General features: G+C 37.6%; 2 protein-coding genes across 14 annotated transcripts in view; one reads left to right on the top strand and one right to left on the bottom strand.

The window, feature by feature from the left end:
- Positions 1-6,535, top strand: part of ERP44 (endoplasmic reticulum protein 44) — a 58,299-nt gene extending 51,764 nt beyond the window's left edge. For all 7 annotated transcript variants that reach the window (XM_026084345.1, XM_026084344.1, XM_026084346.1 and 4 more), the window contains 3 exons: positions 30-171; positions 2,945-3,047; positions 5,946-6,535. In XM_026084345.1, the coding sequence (XP_025940130.1) occupies positions 30-171; positions 2,945-3,047; positions 5,946-6,047 (347 nt within the window). In that variant the 3' untranslated portion in view covers positions 6,048-6,535. The remainder of the gene's footprint in view (positions 1-29; positions 172-2,944; positions 3,048-5,945) is intronic.
- Positions 6,536-8,387: 1,852 nt separating this feature from the next.
- STX17 (syntaxin 17) overlaps positions 8,388-18,300 on the bottom strand; it is a 34,400-nt gene continuing 24,487 nt past the window's right edge. For all 7 annotated transcript variants that reach the window (XM_026084361.1, XM_026084360.1, XM_026084363.1 and 4 more), the window contains exons 6-9: positions 13,983-14,101; positions 13,849-13,899; positions 11,614-11,700; positions 8,388-10,837 (exon numbers count right to left, since the gene is read on the bottom strand). In XM_026084361.1, coding sequence (XP_025940146.1) covers positions 10,598-10,837; positions 11,614-11,700; positions 13,849-13,899; positions 13,983-14,101 — 497 coding nt within the window. In that variant the 3' untranslated portion in view covers positions 8,388-10,597. The remainder of the gene's footprint in view (positions 10,838-11,613; positions 11,701-13,848; positions 13,900-13,982; positions 14,102-18,300) is intronic.

Here is an 18,300-nt window from a genome sequence, read left to right as displayed (position 1 = left end):
GTGAATTTTGTCTGTGCTCACAATTTAAGGTACAATAAACTTCCTCCATGCTGACTGTGATAAATTCAGGCACCCACTCCTCCATATTCAGAAGACTCCAGCAGACTGCCCCGTTATTGCCATTGATAGCTTTAGGCACATGTATGTCTTTCCTGACTTCAATGACCTGTCGTAAGTACTCCTTTTTTTTGTTTTTGTGCCCCCCCCCCCCACCCTTCCCAGTGCACTTTTTGTTGAGAAGAAGGAAGGAAAACACATGTGCTTATATTTTAAACAGTACTGTTTGTTACAGGGAGATGAATAAATTTGGGATAGGTAAGACTTACTACTTATGTATGGTTTGGTGTCAGAGCCTTAAGGCAACATAAATTGGTGTGAAGTCTTTAAGTGGAGTTGCATTGCTTTATACTAAAAGAGAATCTCACATTAAGTCTATACATGCTGCTATTCTTTTGATTCTTAAGTTTTGCTGTTTTCATAGCAGTTAGGTATTTGGAGCCTGACATGGTATTTTTAGTGGTGATCTAAAAATACCAACTTTAAAAGCTTTAGAATTTCGTATAGAATGTTTAACTGCTGTGTTATGCAATGAGTATTGTAAAATGTACTGTGTAAGAATCCCCAGACTGCTGGTTTGGTTTTTCCTGCTGTGCAGTTCTAACCTTCCTGCATTAGTCTGACACTGGAACGCTGGTAGAGAAATCCTTGTGGCATGTGTATCTGAAGTTTTCTGAGCCCAGTGTGGAATATGGCTGTGCATTATCTGTGAGTGCTTTTGGTGAGATACCACCAATAATTCCTCTTTACATCAGCCTGTCTCTGCTTATTGCACTGCCACAAAAGCAGTCAGAGGAAGTAGATCTTCATGGTTCATTTGAGGAGTGAAGAGCTGTGAACATTATCTTCAGGGACCATCAGCATGAAACAAACCTTCTGTCCTGTGTACAGGCTGTGTGTTAAGCTCTATTTTTCTCTCTCAAAGGAGATACCAGCCTATACACTGTATGTTAAATCCAGGTTAGAAGTCTAGACTTTGAGGCTTTAATTCTGCCCTGTTCATAGTTTTAAAAACTCAGGGTATTTTCTTATGGTTCGTTTGGATCAGAGCCAAGAATTCAAAGCCCAGACTGAACACTCAGTGTGAACATAACCCAGTGTCTCAGTTTGCCATTCCAGCAGGCATTTTTCTATCTGAAGTGTTTACATCTGGCAGGAGGGTTCACACCCAACTTTTCCCTGTAATTCTCCACAGGCTTAATTTTAAAGTGTGGTCTGTCAGTGTTAGATCTGTAGTGGTGTTTCTGAACATCTAAAACTATGCATTTTGAAATTTGGAAAGTGACTATTTTTTCCTCCTTTGTATTTCTTGGAAAGAAGGTTATGTTTACTGCACATATTAGTGGGATTTTTTGCAATTTGAAAGTAGTCTTTTTACTGTCACTTTTGAAACAGTCCTAAAAATAAATTAATACCTCTTATAGGTGTAATAGAGGTTTTTGGTTTAGACTTTCATACTATGTTTTTTACGCCCATTATTCTGTTTCTGTGATACACTATCAAGAAATAGCAGCTACTTGCTTGATTGTACACCAGTTGTTACTACAAATGAAAGATGAGGGAGATGTAAGGATTGTAGACAGTTGTTTAATGGTAAATAGTTGTTCAGCCTGGCTCCAGGAGACTGAGATGATATTTAGAAGTACCTAACTGATTGGGAACAGAGGTGCTTTTTGCTCATGCGGTGCTATTCTTTGTTTGTTTGTTGTGTTTGAGGGTTTGGGGGGGTTCTTTATAAATAGATAAAATCTAATAATTATGAGAGTTTTGTACCCCTCTGAGAATTTCTGCCATTTAACTATATTTTCCAGACCCTTTGTTTCCAAACTGGTCCCAGACATTCCCATCCTGAAATCTCACTGCCATCACCAACCAATAGGGTTTGGACACTATACTTTCAGAACTGGCCTGTTAAGATTTCCTCAACTTTAATGTTGCTGTTTTCTTTAGGGAGTGTTCTGTTTGGAGAATAGCCACTTCAAAGACAAATTAGACCACCACCCTATATTTGTCTTTAAATTTTGGCCATCCAGCCCTATTTAGTCTGCTGTTGCCAGGTTGAAAATGTAATACTGATGAGATACAGTTATGGACATTAGTGATACCCTCTGTTTCTGTATTATACTACTTTTTATCTGTAAGTTTTATAATGATCTGTAGTACTGTTGTTTACAGCCTCACTGTGTACCTTTTCCCTTAATTTGATAATTGGCCTAATAAAAGACTCCTTACAAAACCTGTCTCCTTATTCATAAATTATTTTTTGATTATATGCATGGTGCTCACATTAGTTTTTGATCTCATCTTTAATAGTTATTAGATCAACTCTTCATTTTAAGCTTTATAGTTTATTTGACATTTCCCAGATAAAATTGGATGCTGCAGTTTAGCACATTTGCTGTGGATGACAGTAGATGATCTCAGATTAGATTTAAATTGATATCCTCTTAGCATTTATCTCTAGTGTATATGCAGCTACTCAGGCACTAGAGAACCTTTCAAAGATGTTTTGTCAATACTGCTACCCGACTGTCATTTGTATTTGTAAACTGTGCATTTGGAACCTGCTGTTCTCTCTTACATTATGGTTAGTGGGGAGCTGAAGTGAGTATACAATGAAGTTATTGGCTAGCATAGCTCTGTGTGAGTTATTGAAATGATGAAATACTTGCTGTGTTCTCAGGAGACAGTGGAAAGGAAAAGAAGTTGGTAGGATACATTAATCAACCTTCTGTCCATTTGCCTTTCTGTCCTATATTAATCGCTTAAAAGTGGACATAGTATGTCTGATGAACAGGTGTTGGCTACTCTAAACAGTATTTTATATCTTCTGAGTTTTTTGGGCTTAATTTGTCACTTGTGGGTGTTCTTGTTTGGTTTGTTCCAGAGTTCCAGGTAAACTGAAGCAATTTGTATTAGACTTGCATTCTGGAAAACTGCATAGAGAGTTTCATCATGGCCCTGATCCAACTGATGTAGCACCTGGTCAGGTAAGGTTACAACAGATAAACTTAATTTGGCTGTTTAATAAGGAAACATACACTACTTTCTTTATGAAAGTAGTATTTTTTTAAAACATGTATGTTTTTATATATTTTTATATATAAATATATATGTATGTATGTTTATATATATATATTTATATATAAATATATATGTATGTATGTTTATATATATATATATATATATAAAAGAAACATCAGTTTCCTGAAAGAGAAATCTGTTTATAGAAACATAATGTTGCTACTTCTGCTTGGCTCCTTCTTTTAAAAAATTCTTTGGTTGAAGGCAGGGAGAGCATTAGGGAAAGAACAATTTGTTTGCCTTGTGTAAAGGAAGAGTGTAAAAATATCTGTTTTCTCCACTGAGACAGAAGCTCTTGGGCTCAAGTGAGAAAAACGGTTATATGTTCATCATAGATGCACTATGTTTTTTCTCTCTCCCCCCAACCCCCCACTGTGAGAGGGTGCTCCAGGGGGAAACATGAATTGATTGAATGTTTTACTTATTTAGTTATAGTCACCAATCCAAACAGGAGATAGATTATTAGAGCATCAACAAAAGATTGATAAGCAGTAATAGGGCTTGCTACTTTTATTAATGTGGCTAATAAGCAGCATTAATAGCAGTGGCATAGGCTGCATCTGTCAGTTTAGATTCCTCCCTTTTCTGCTCCAGGGTTGTTATACTCCATATTTCCACGTATGGAAGTCAGTCGCTACTGGGGTCTCTTAAGGAGCATAACAACTAGATCCCTCTCCAGACAAAACTTGGGAGCAGTTCAGTGCTTAATTTAATCCAATAGGCAGAAAAGAGAAGACCTCACTACTCCCCATTCTCTTTGCCCAGCCCAGTCTTCCAGCTTAGCCTTCTATCTTCATGATGTACTCCTTGGCTCATACTCTTCACAGAATCACAGAATGGTTGAGGTTGGAAGGGACCTCTGGAGATTATCTAGTCCAACCCCCCTGCTCAAGCAGGGCCATCTAGAGCAAGTTGCATAGGATCACATCCAGGCAGGTTTTTAGTATCTCCAGAGAAGGAGATTCCACAGCCTCTCTGGCAACCTGTTCCAGTGCTCTGTCACCCTCTTGGCATCATGTTGTAAAACTGCAAAATGACAGACTGTCAGGCAGTCGTCTTGTTTCTTTAGAGGGGATCTGAGGTAATACCTTTTTAAAAAAAATTAAAATATTTTTTTTTCAATGGTTGCATTGTCTAGGACTCAAAAGGCCATGTTGGTCCCAGAGGAGACCCTGTGCCCTTGTATTAGGGTGCCTTGGACTAGCTCAGAACCTATGGGTCAGGGACAGGGAAGATTTATGGCTACAGGTTCATTTCCCTGGTTATGTATGGGATGTGGAAAGGATGGCTCTGTGCTTAATGGTATGAGTGTAGTCTCCTGTGGCCCTGCTCAAAGTTTAAAAATAAATAAATAAAAATTAAAAGCATGAAAGCCCTGGAGGACCAGGGCAGTAATATGTAATGCAAAAAGTGGATACTAAAGAGGTCTCTGAACAAGTGGCCACAAAGGCTGGTGGATTACTGAGCTGGGGATTGTTCCAAGTGCCCCACAGTGTGGATGTGGCCTCACGGTAGCTGTGTGGTTGTAAGTGACTGGCCCAGAGAAGATGAGTAGACAAGATCAGTGTCATTCCAGACACTGGAATATGCCCAGCTCCTTACTGTTCTAACATTGTTCACATAAACTCTTAACTGGCTTCAGGTTTTCTCAGAGGAAATGACATTCAGGCTGGTGTGCAGTGCTGATGTCTGCATCAAGTAGAACCTTGCAGGAAGGGTTCAGTATTCAGTATTCAGCAGTCGCTGGAGAGGAGGCAGATAGTCAGGCTGGTTGTATTATGGAACAGGAGAGAGAGAGATTGCCTTGGGCAGTGAGAATAACTGCATTTGAATGTTGTGGTGAGTGGCTGTGAAAACATGTCTTAGTATTGTCCCAGCAGTAATTCACTTCACTGGTAACCCTCTGTGTTCCTTAGGAATTTATTGAGCAACTTCAATTCAGGTCAACAGGATGAGACACAGAAAATAGGGCTGAGTAATGCTGGAGACTGAGGCAAAGGCTAGTCAGTAGCTCTGAGCTGGATGGGAGTGTCTGAGAAAGAAATATTCTGAGACAATTGCTTTGAGAAAGGTTGGCCAAGGAGCAGATTGCCTATCAGTTGTCTGGATTCTGCTGCATATTTGGGCAGAGTCTGGTTGCCCAGAGTTGTAAACTTGCTCCTGTCTCCATTCTGCCTTGAAAAATGCATAAAAATTCTAGTTACCTAGGTATGCTTACTGTCTCATCTTTACATGGCATCCTGCCATCTTGTGGAAGATGTGTATGCCTGTGTTATGGATATACTAGGCTTAAAATTATACTGGAAGCTGCTGTCTTAGGTCATGGATGTCTCTTTGAGTTGTATGTATTTTTTTTATTATTATTTCCATAGGAAAATAATTTTAAAATATTAAGTGTGTCAGCAATGGGATTTTTGCCCTGGTACCTCAAAAACAAATATTCAAAGCAGAATTCCTTCACAGCAAGTGGTAGACAGACTTGAACAGATCTCCTGCAGTGGGGTACATTTGAAATACTTTAAGTCATTTTAGTCACTTGCACAGAAACTTGTGTGATGGCAGTTTTCTTTATGAGATGTGCTAATGAAAGGAATGTCCTTAACTGAAGATGCTTAGTTAATGTATGTGTGGATGTATATTCCATCTGTCTAGGAGTTAATGCGCCTTCCAAAAAAGTGCTAAATTTGTGGGAATGCTGGACATTTGTGCAGTCTCATAATTAATGTTAAAAGTTGTATTAATCAAGGCAATTGATTATTAAAATGAGTCTAATCAATGATTTTACTGTTTGTTCTGTTTTTCAGCCAGTTCAGGATTTAGCAAGCAGCCCACCAGAGAGTTCATTCCAGAAACTAGCACCCAGTGAACATAGGTACACCTTATTGAGGGAAAAAGATGAACTTTAAAAACTTGAAATAATCTTGCAAGTCTTTCAGAGAGCAGCATTGACTTCTGTGTGGTGGAAATAGTAAACCTATATTTTCATAATTCTATGTGTATTTTTATTTTGAATAAACTGAAAAATAATTCTTTTTTCTTCCCAGGCTTGTAAATACATTTGTTTGGTGGGTCATTCTGTACAGCATCTTTCACACAGTACGTTCCTCATGCTATAGTAAAATATCAGAGACCCATCCAGACTCTTGATCTAACTCTGTAAAACTTTTATAACTCAAATGAAGGTATCCTTGCCAGAGACATGCTGTTAACTTGCACTATCCCATTAAATAGGACTTTTGGGTTGTTTTCTGTGTAATCTTGGTAGTATGTGCTTTTTTCTTCCTCTTCATGTGAACAGTTATCTTGGTAATCTATTTCTTTGTCACATTTTTCTCCAACTTAAGAGGGTCTATTCTGGATACTTGGGAGGGGAATAAATTGAAGTTTTACAGAATCTCGTGTGGTGCTTTACTCGATGTAAATTTCTAAGCTATTACAAGGGAGGGAAGAAAGTCTTAATGATGCAGCTGTATCTTCAATGATAGTGTTGTATTGACCTGCACTGATTTCCTTGAGCTATTAAKATTATTATACAGACAGTTGTGTTAAAAGACCGTGAATGTTACCCTTCAAAGTAGGGGAGTATTAGAGGCAGACTGCCAACTTAGTTTTGTCAGTCTTAAGTTGATCTCTGTATTTAAGTGTTGTGATGGTCATCTTCCTTTGGGGCCCTTGCCTTACTGGCAGACATTTACTTACCAACCATTCCAGATTTTTGCATTACCCTTGTAACTGTTGTAGTGTGGCTTACGTCATATTTATTGTGTGTTCTTTGAATTCTGCTCTGAAGAAGGCATTACTACTTTCCTTGTTTTTCTGTTGTGCTTAATACCAGAATAAGCATTCTCAAAGAATCTTTAAGCTGCTTGAGAACACTGCTGAGACATGCTGAGATGAATACATGCATATTTTTCCATCTTACAGTTTCTTTTAATGTTGTATGCATTGTTGGAGACTAATAACTAGTTTTGGATTTGTACAGTACTCAATTACAAGTGTCTAGGTCCATCACTTGGCCATTGCAAAATTTTGTTTACGAGTGTAATTTTTGGTCTGTTTTGTGATTTTCCATTTTGGAGCTCACATTAGGTGCTTAAAAGTCAGATCTTCTTTCTGTCCCCTTCTCCATCTCATGCCAAATCAGGTGTTTGGGCAGCTAACCATATCCCTTCTCAATTTGAATCCAAAGATGTGAACTGGGTACAGTTTTGAGGCTGCCACTTGGTATCTCTGTAGGTGCTACAGACTTTTTTTGAGTTGTTCAGGCACCTGAAATTTTAGTCAATTTCTGCATGTGCCCAGAAGTACTGATCTCAGTCCTTTGAGGTTCCTCATTTTGGGATCCTTATTTATGAGTGCTGCTTTTTGGAAGGTGTCCAAACTTGTCCTTCTGGAGAGAGAACCTACCTCATTATACAGCCAACAGTCCAGTGGCTGGTGCTTTCATCTGGAAAGTGAGAGAGATGTGCCTCCCCATTGCTTATTCTAAGTATGATTTTTCTCAGTAAGGACTTGTTCCCAGAGCTTTGGCATCCCAGCACTAGGTAGACAATTAGACATGGTAAGTATATGATAGTTATGCACTCAAGTCATTTCATGTTGTGTATTCACTGGAATCGGACCTGATTCTGCTGGGTTCTTGGTGACCATTGACCTGGATGTCCTGACTTTTAAGTGGTTTTCTGTTTGCAAGTAGAATGTTGAACAGCTGAAGCCTAATTACGCCTGATGCGGTTTTGAGTATCACTTGAATTTCTGAAGTATCTGATGACACACAGAATTTGCATGGAGAGAGCAAGTGCATCATGCTGGCCAAAATGCAAGATGTGTTTCACATTCAGCACTTGAACTCTGGTCTTTTACATTGGTGGTCTTAACCATTGGGTGCTCAGCTAGCAACTACCTTGAAAGCTTCTCGGGGCTTTCATGGGAAGTTGTTAAGCCATTAATTTTGTCCCAGTATAGAACAAAAATGTTCCAAACCCTCATTCTAATTCAAGATAAGTCAATTTTTGAGCTAGCACGTTTGAGTTACCAGACGTGTGCGACATTTTAGGAACTTGTGTTAATTTCAGTCAATGTAAATATTTCAGTAGCTGAAGCATGTGTTTGGTAACTGAATATAGGATTCTTAAATTTTAGTAATAAAATAATTTTAATAATATAAAAATTGAGAGGCATTAATTTTTTTTTAGATGTTGAAAAGAAATAAAAAATGACATTCTAAATAAACACTACAAACCATCTGATAGGGAAAAGCTTTTATTTGGTCTGAAAGAATTATGTATATCTTGTATATATTCTGACACCCCTAGCAATTTAAATGCTAGTTTGGTTATTCAGTTGCCCATGTTTCCTCCATATGTAAATAACCCATCCATTTAAAAAACATAGTTTAAATAAAAGCATCCCAATTTTAGTGTGTACACAATGTTTTGAAATTGCTTCCTTAAAGATGTAAGGAGGAAGAACAGTTCTTGTGCTAGACATTTCATAAAACAAGCACATACTAAGCTCATTTTGTCTAATTTGTGACAGTAATTCCATTCTATGAGCATAGATTGTCCTGGCTTTAGTCCAGCTTGGGGGAGAGGGTGGAGTCTGTAATGTCTCTGACGTGGCTGCTGTCATTCAAATGCACAAAGGTTAGAAGCATACAGTAGGAAAGTAGACATAACCTTTTAAAATCAAAGAATCAATCACAGTTTACAAAGAACATATTTTTTTTTCAGTTTCATTCCTTTGTTCAATAATTTCTAAATTTAAAGGAAGAACAACCTTAGTATGAAGTTGTTACAAGCTCATTAAATGTGTTTACAGCCAGAGTAGATTCATTTGAAGTATTTTTTGCATGACATGAGCAAATGAGCTGAATAACTCAAGTCATGTTTTCCACTTCAGCTGATTTTACAGATGTAGGCACTGTGGCTTTAACACTTGCAGTTTTGACAATGTTAGTGATTACTTGTGAAAACTATTCTTGCCCACATTGCTTCCCTGAGCCTCAGCCCTACATAAAATAGACAAGATGTTCTGACTGATAGCAATTTTGATCATATTTTTATTTTAAAAATCCTTAGCAAGAACTGTTCAGAAAGATGCTGTAACAAGCAGCATTTGCAGTGTATCCAGGCACAAAAGCCTATCATCTGCCATTAGCAGACAGTTATTTCCAGTGATGATGTCAAAGTGTTGTTTAGAAAAGATCTCCTGTTGTTACAGTATGCTTCCTAATACAGTGTTCCCTGCTACAGAGTCTTATGCCTGCTAGGGAGTCCTATCACTGAACACTGACTGATGGTTCACCCAAATACAACCGAACTCAAGTATTATCTTGCAGGGCTCAGAAGAATTGATGATTTAAAGAACTGATGATTTCTTCCCTTTTCCCCAATAGTAGCAGCAATAGTACGGGAACTTTTTTGGAAGGATGGAGGTAGGACCTCCTTGTGGTGCATAGTAAGATTATGTGAAAATGAGAACTTGTTAATACTCCTGTATCCAAACAGGGAAGCTGCAGAAGTAAATGCATTCTTAAACAGCAAAGTAAGGATATAAGAAGTGAGGGCAACATCTAGCAGTGCACACTGCTTAAGTAGGCTGTGGTTTCTGGCTCAGAATTCCAGAGTTTGGCACTTAATCCTGTACAGCAGTTCTCAGGACAAGGCTTGGAGCTGTGAACAGTCATGGAAAATGACACTTCTCCAGGAGCAAGCCTGCAGGCTTTGTACCTTAGGCTATTTAACTCTTAACTACACTTTGAACAAGATGGGTGTTTGCAATTAAAACAACAAAAAATTGTAGCACCTGAAAAAGGGTAAAGCTGATGCTGATCTCAGCTGGCTGATGCAGACAGGTGCTGGATATACATAAGGGTTCCCCTCTCCCCCCTCTCCATGTTCTAACCTTACCTATGACAGCAGATGCTTTCCTGTACAGTTATTGAACAGGTGTAGTCATTCATACACTGGGCTATATACAGGAGGAGGTTGGGAATACTGAAAAATGAAAGTAAATCTTAAGGTACTACAAAGATGGATGGGACTTTATGCTCTCATCGTTGGAATACTGCAGTAAACGCTCCAACTTATGGGTGCCTTTCCTGAGGAGAGCAGTACAGTTTTCCAAATGCCTTTCTTAGTGTCTGCAAGACATTTTGTGCAAATTGGGCATGAAGCACCTGTCATCCATCATTACTGCTGTGAGTATGGCTCACCTAAGAATTTTGTAATTAAAAGTCACCCATATAGTTCTCCAAGTTATAGGACTGATGTTACCTATCATATCTAAAAAGAAAAAGCCCCGTAAGTTCTGACATTACCATTTCACACACCCCTGAACATGAGTACTGTTGTCAAAATTAACACAACTCAGCCTTGTATTGAAGCATAAGGTTGCAAGTCTGTCATCACCATGACTACTATTCTTTTGTTCCTAGTCATAATGAAATTATACTTCAGCTGGATTTTTTGGCAGTTTGGCGAGAAAGCTCTGGACAGCTGGAAGAGAACTGCTCAATCATTTTCTGTTTTCTTCTTTGTATCAATTTTCCACCTGTGAAACCTAAAATCCCACCACCAAGTGCAGCTGCAATTCCTGCCACTTTGAAGCCTGCAAGGAGACCAACAGGACCCCCTACCACTCCACCAATGACTGCACCTGCCACAGGCAGAGCTGCCAGCTTGTATTTTGCAGCCTGTAAAGAGGGGAGGGGAAAAAAAGGGGTTAGAACACTTGCCTGTGGTGATGTGCATTTTCCCCTCATTGCTCTTGGCAAAGACTTGAATGCTCAGTGATAAATAAACCTTACAAGTTAGCATTAAAAAAAAGAAGACCTACTATTCCACAGGTATGACAGAATGTGCCACAAACACTTCAAAATTGAGCTAGCTCATGTATGYAGTTGGAAAAAACAGGTCATTTTACATATTACTGGCTGATTATGTATACCATCTATTACCTGGTCTCCATCATTAGATCAAGTGAGAAATTGAGAAAATGCTCAGACTTTTCAATAACATATCTCAGTCTAGGTTTGTGGCTTATTACCAACTATCACTGACATATATGTAGCATAGGATCAAAATTACATGTCATCATCAGCTTGACACTTCATGCTCATTTGAGTCTTGTGAACCAATCACTGAATACTCTCTCTTTGCAGATACTCTATTCAAAGTAGCATCAGGACAGGATGTAATGAGACTTTAGGCAAATTTTTCTTTTATATATATATATATATTTTATATATATATATATATATATAAATGTATTTTCTAGTAGCCTGGATGTGATTGAAAATTACAAGAGAGAGTGATTTTTTTTTCCCCCCCGCTACCTATGTGTCATTTCTTCCTTATTTTCTTAATTGCTGGCTCCCTCAGCATTAAAGATGGCAGATCAATTGGGTTAATACAGAGGATTGCTGGGAGGCAGAGTACCATTGATTCACCAGCAGGAGCAGATCCCTACCTTCCCTAAGTTTTTGGTTCCCTCTTCAACATTCACAGCAGCACTGTTGACATGGGCTTCAATCCTGTCAATCTTCTCCTGCTGAGACTAGATGCAAAGGAATTATGAGTGAGGTAACCTGCTGGGAAGCAGCAGTGAGCCAATACACACCATTTTAAGTCCTGTAATCAGGGCCCCACAGCCACTTTCATCTGCTATGCACTGTAGCCATGCAGGCTTAATGGTGGTTTGTTAATAGTTATCTGATAAACCGTGCTGAAACTACAAACTTACCTGCAAAAAAAGCCCCACTATTAAATAATGACACGGTGTGGATATTACACACAATGTGTTGCTACACTTAGAGAAAAGCAACCCTAAACATATGATTTCTAAATCTCTTCTGTGGATAGATGAACTTGTGTTCCAAAGGGAAAAATAATCTGAGCTAGCACATTTGTTTCCTGCTGTTTCATGTTCAAAAAAAATCTATAAAGAGCCTTTATAAGATCAGTACCAACTACAACATACAAAGCTGCACTGAGAAATCTGAATAGATACATTTAATTATGACATTATAAACCTCTGACTTAACTTTACAGATAAAATGCTGACAGTACTGAAACTACACTTGCTATCACTCCATGTTTTACTGTTGCAGGATGTATACAAAAATGTTCCGCACATTCTCAAAATGCAGCCATATTCCTCTGCAATCTCCCTCAGATAACTCTCTCACTGGAACAGATGATGATACAGGTTTTTGTGTTGTGTCTGTTTTTAATTTAATCTCAGCAGTACCCAGGCTGTTTTACATCACAAACTTATGAGATGGCCAATGTTCAGCTTAAAATAACAAGCATTCTGAACTTTCTCCTCTTTCTTATTCAGAAACTGATGAATCCAGTTATGGTATCTTCATTTCCTATCCATTCTTCATTGTTAAACACTCTAGATACTCACTATTGTATCTAATGCTGGTTATGTGTAAAATCCAGAAAGGTCTGTGAACAGAAACTCCTCCCTCCTAGCTTCAGCTGCTAACATTCAGGCTACTGAGTAAAACTTTTTGTAGTTCTTTTCTGGCCTAATGAATCTTGGTCATTTTTGCATGTTTGAATCAGCACAGATTCACCACAAAGGCTAAAAGCTGCATCTATTCCAGCTAACCTAAGATAACAGAGATTAAATAACTCTCCTAAGTGATGAGAATGGTGGGTTTAAATCTCCTACAATATAGGAAGAAAGTAAACCTTCAGACTTAAGTGCGGATGAGGAAGCTGCGCAACCTCTTTTGGCAGTCACATTTAATAAGAACAAAGAAAGAGCAAGACAAAAAGAGGGAACTTTCCTAGCATCCCTGGATGAGAGAGACAAAAAGCACCTGAGAAAAGCACCTGAGAAACCTGTGCAGGGAAGTTTATCATCACTGTCACAGTTAGTTAGGAATTGTAAGACTGAATGGGTCTGGGTAGAGGTCTGGTCAGCAGTCCAGGGGCTGCTGCCAAGGTTCAGCATGCAACAAAGGAGGCACCACAAAGGGCACTGGCTAGCACACTGGCAGTTTCTCTGGTGACAAGAACATGAAACAACTACCAGCACTAGCATTGAAATAGATTATGTCTCCTCAGACAATTACCTTGACAGAGCCTGAATCAATAGGACTGCTACCAAGGTACTTGTAGTAGGGAGTCACTGATGTAGAGAAGGAAGAGCATTAGTATTTGGGTTTTCTTCTTGCCAGAGTAGGCAGTGGAATGCCTGACACTAATGCTTTTGCATATTTCTCATTGTTACTACTTGAAAACTAAAAGAGAACCTTTCAACTTACTGTTAGGCAATTTGACATAAACATTTTGTGCATCACCTATGACTTAGGAAAGTAATCAATGTACAAGCTTTGAAACTATAAGTGTATTTACCATAGGCCCAAAATAGCAAAGATAGCACCTTTGTCCTGGTATTTCAGCTCATTGTGGGGAAACTGCTCTCCCTCCCTTCAGTCACTGGCATTTTCCTGATGCTCCTAACAGTGACTAAGATGATGTAATCTCAATTTGTTTAATACTGGACTGCATCAATTCAATTAATGTTATTCCGCTATTGTATCACTGCTATCAAGTGATACTAGTGCAATATGAGTTCAGATTAGGGACAGAACTCTTGCTCGTCTCTTTATTCCTCAACCTGGAGTTACCACTAAGCCTATTTTTGTGCAAGTCTCCAGCTAAGATGGAGTGTAGAATTAATACTTACACTGACTAACAGAGAAAATTCAGTCACCAACTGGTTAAGCTGAATCAAGTCCTACAAATAAAAAACAAATGTTATTTCTTAATAGTTGTTAAAAAGAAGAGCACCAAAATGGCAGAAAGGGAATTCTGACATACCTCCTCTAAATTTTCCCATGACTCAGCTGCATTTTCATCCTGAGGTATTTCAGGAAGGGGGGAATACATCTGGATTAAACTTTGGGAGCCATCCTTCCCTTCAGTGTTACATAAAGTTTCTGAATGAAAAACATGATGTTTATAAGTAAATGTCAGAATGCAGGTGACATATGCTAGTTTTCTTGCTCTTAATGTTTCTTAAGGCTATATTCATAGTTGACGTAATTCAAGCCAAGCAACAGTTCTGAAAGCTATTACATAGGAAAAAGTTCTCCTCACAACACCACACAGCTTTTTAAAGTCAATTATTTCCAAAGAAATTTATTCATTTCTAACACGCCTTCACAATCAGTTCTGAAAATAAGATTAAATTATACTGTTGAATTAAGGGTCAGTTAATTAATTTTGTATCAACTGAGCTTTAAAATTTTGCAGAAGAAAACAGAGCTTGGGACAAAAGCTTTTCATTTACATATCCAAAACTGAATAGGCAATTATTCATTTTATGACTATTATGCTAACAGTTTGATTTTCAGTCATTTAGGACAAAAAGAAGCTGGAAAAAAAGGGTTTCAAAGTAAAAGCAATGAATACCTGGTAACATGCCCCCAACATTAAATGCTGTGTCCAATTGGGTAACAGTACTGTGAGGATGGCAAACATTTAAAACTCAACAGTGCAAAGGAGAGATTCTCAAGCACCTTCCTTTCTAAATCATATGGAGAAGACAGGAGGACAAGGGGCTACAGAAAAAAACGGGGAATGAGAGGCAGCTAGGCAAGATGGTGGGAAGCAGATATGATGAACAGATGATATGCACATACCTCCTCCAGTCCAAGAGCTCACCCTTGAACCATTATGGATATAACAGACAAGTATTTAATTATGGACAAGTAATTAAGTGGTAATTAAGAAGTAATAACAAACAAGTCTGGCTTGTCAAAGTAAGGATTAAGGAAAAGCCTGAGAGTATGAGAAGCAGGCCAGAGAACATATGTATGTAAATACAGTGTAAAGATCATGTTAATTTAGACCATTTCAGTTTCTCAAGGAAAACAGCTACTTTAGTAGAACACTGATGTTTACTTCCTCAGGAGAGCAGTTGCAGGAGAAAGCTTAATATAGGGACGACTGTTTAGATATGTCTAATAATATTAAAGTGTAAATATCACATTAAAATCTTCCTTAGGAACAATGAATATGCCAAGGTATTATAACAATATTATATAAATGTCACTACAACAGATACAAACCATGCAAAATACAGAAAAATAATCATACTCAATAAAAATTCAATAATAGGGTATGCTTGTTCATGAAATTAATTTAAGATAAAATAAAAAAGATAAATTTTAATAATATTTGGCCATTTTTCAATATTTTTATTCAGCATCTCAAAAACAAGTAAGGACCAAATCTTACTATTCTAGGCTCAACAGCAGAAGTCTCTTTACTGTCAGCAAAGCCAATATTCAGCCATAATTAGCAGCAGCAGAGTAACAAGGATGCATTAAGTGATTTTAAGTTTTATTTTGGGGTTGTTGAATTTTCTAATTGTTTCTGCCCACCTTTCCCTAAGAATCCAGGCACTGACAGCACTTCAACTGCTACAATCATCTTCTGTTCTTTCAGAACCCATTTTTGATCTATAAGATTAATTAATGATGTTATATATTCAATTCCAAAATATTCCTCTCCCCCTTTCTGCATAATTAATCATATATCCCAATGTAACCATATATTCAAATCATAAAAAGCTCACTAAGCAAAACTGGCCCCTTACAAATCATGTTCCCTATTCTGGCCTCTCCTTAACAATCTGTGCAGACCTACTGTGGAGAAGCGCACACCCTGAAAGACATAAATGATACTGAAGGCTTTGCATGACCTCTACGCATTCAAGAGAACTTAAAATTGTACGTAGGTTTACACTGTTATCATTCTCAGATAAATAAAAACTAGTGAAATTTTTTAAGAAAATTCTTCACTTCAAAAACGTAAGGTAAAGAATAAGAAGGATGAAGAAGGTTAAGTACCATTGGGCTGAAAATATGAGTACAAAATTTATATTCAGAAGTTCATGTTTTATCAAGTCTAACCATCTGTAATAGAACTGAGAATGGAAGTGGCTCCAGCAGTTCACCTACAGCATCTCCACAGAAATGCAGTAATACAAAACACCTCTACAGACTTTACACAGCAGCTTCACACCTCATTGCACTTGAGATAAAAATCTAATGCTCTGGAAGATTCAATATACTGGTTAAAAGATTTTAGTAATTTTAAGAGAGGAGTCTCACCTTTTGTTAATATTTGTTTAAAATGCAATTAAATTCTATTTCTATTGGACTTGAACTGAGGCTGGTGAAGGGGAAAGGGACTACATCACTTCACCGTCATGCTTCCTAAATGAGCAATTTGAATTTGTAAACTCCTTCCTTCTCTACTAGATGGGAAGCAACTTTCCACAAAGAACAGGCACACTGAACTTCCTTTGATTAGGATCAGCAGCCAAGATTTACTTTCAGGTCTGCAGCCTGCAAGCACAAAAGAATAGGCAATATATTGCATCTGTGTTAGTAATTCAATAGAGCTGCTTTCACAGTCAGGCAAACTTAAAAAATATATATCCTGTATAATTATAATAGTTGTCTGCCTGCCTGTATGTTTCACTTTATATGGAGTGAATTATTTCTGTATTCTTGAGCTGACTTGTAGGAGCATGTCATTCCAGTAATAATTTTCTATTCTCATCCCAATCATTCTGATCAATTTCTTGCCTTTTTACATTGCAGTTATGCTCTATTTTCTCTGCACTTTAAAGGTATTACAGATTTAAAAATTAGTCCTGTTCTTTGAAATTAAACTGTAGTTCCCCTTTACAACCTATATAACTGTTAGAAAAGCAGTTAGACAAGACAAAGCCTTTCCAATAAAATACCAGAATGTATTGAGGACAACTGGAGCAAGTTACTAAAAGAACAAATATTTTAAATTTTATTCTGGTCATAACAGAGAAGAGCTCACAATGAGTTTAAAAGAAACAGGTAATATGGATGAAGGGAATCACCATATACCAGAGTCCACTATTCTAAGGAAAGACTCACACCAGAAGACCAAAGACAATGAGCTCTCCCAAAAAGAGATATCAACAAATTCAGCAAATAGATTAGCAGGAGCTGCAGGGAAGAAGTTCCTGAAGAGTAAAGGAATGCAGAAGAGCTGGCAGACACTAATAAAATAGACTATACTGAAGATGACAGCAAATTGTCCTGATGCAGAGGAAAAGGTGTAGAAACAGGAAACCAGTATGGCTTCAGCAAGAGCTCTTTAATGCACCACAAATCAAAAATTTGACACTCAGTTAAGATGAGTACAAAGGAATAATATATGCATGGAAGGTTAATATCAGAAAGACTAAGATGCAAATAAATTACAACTACCAAGGGGCATAAATGGTAGCAAGGTTTCTATGAATACCACTGAATTTAGAGGAAGACAAAGAAAGTATAAGTCCATTACCAGGTAAAGAAAGAAAATAATGGATGACCCAGAGAAAGATGGAATACTGAATGCCTATTTTACTTCAGTCTTAATTAAAAAAGGTAGCTGTGATCAAATACTTGATGCAATTAATTCTAACAAGAAGAAAAAAGCATAGGCTCAAACGTAAAGAGAACAGGTTAAAAATATTTAGATGAGCTAGATTTATTCAGGTTTTGAGGAAATTCACTCTAGAGAATTTAAGAAACAACTTCTGAAAGATAAAACATTATTTCTGAGAACTTGTGGAGAGTGTAAGGTGATCCTAGAGGACTGCAAAAGAACAGACTCAGTTGTTATCTTTATGTTTTCTGGAGGGGAAGGGGGATGCAGTGAACAGCCAAACTTTGAAATCCATAAAGACATTAGAACAAACTACTGAACAATGAATTCAGAAACATCTGAAAGCTAAAGGATGTTGAAAACAGTCAAGATTTGTACATCAAAAGTCAATCATGTCAAACCAATTTAATTTCTTTTCTACTGGCCTAGGAGTAAGAGAGAAATTACGTATTTGGTGTATCTTGACTTTAGCAAGACTTTCTGATACCACTGCACATGACATTCAAAAGCAAGCCCAGTCTTCCAAACCTACATTCCTTTTCTCTTCACTGGACCGTTGTTAGACTTGCTTTTTAATTACACTCGAAACAGTTTTTGTAGTTCTGCATATAGCAACAAGAAGGGTCACTGAATAAAATAAGATCACATGTTTTTCTACAGTGCCAGTGACTAAAAATACACTTTCAATTTTAAAGACACATGAAATTTCCAA

Source organism: Apteryx rowi, unplaced genomic scaffold (assembly GCF_003343035.1).
Source record: "Apteryx rowi isolate R43461 unplaced genomic scaffold, aptRow1 scaffold_637, whole genome shotgun sequence".
Taxonomy (NCBI): Eukaryota; Metazoa; Chordata; class Aves; order Apterygiformes; family Apterygidae; genus Apteryx; species Apteryx rowi.
This window is presented reverse-complemented; position numbering and strand designations above follow the sequence as displayed.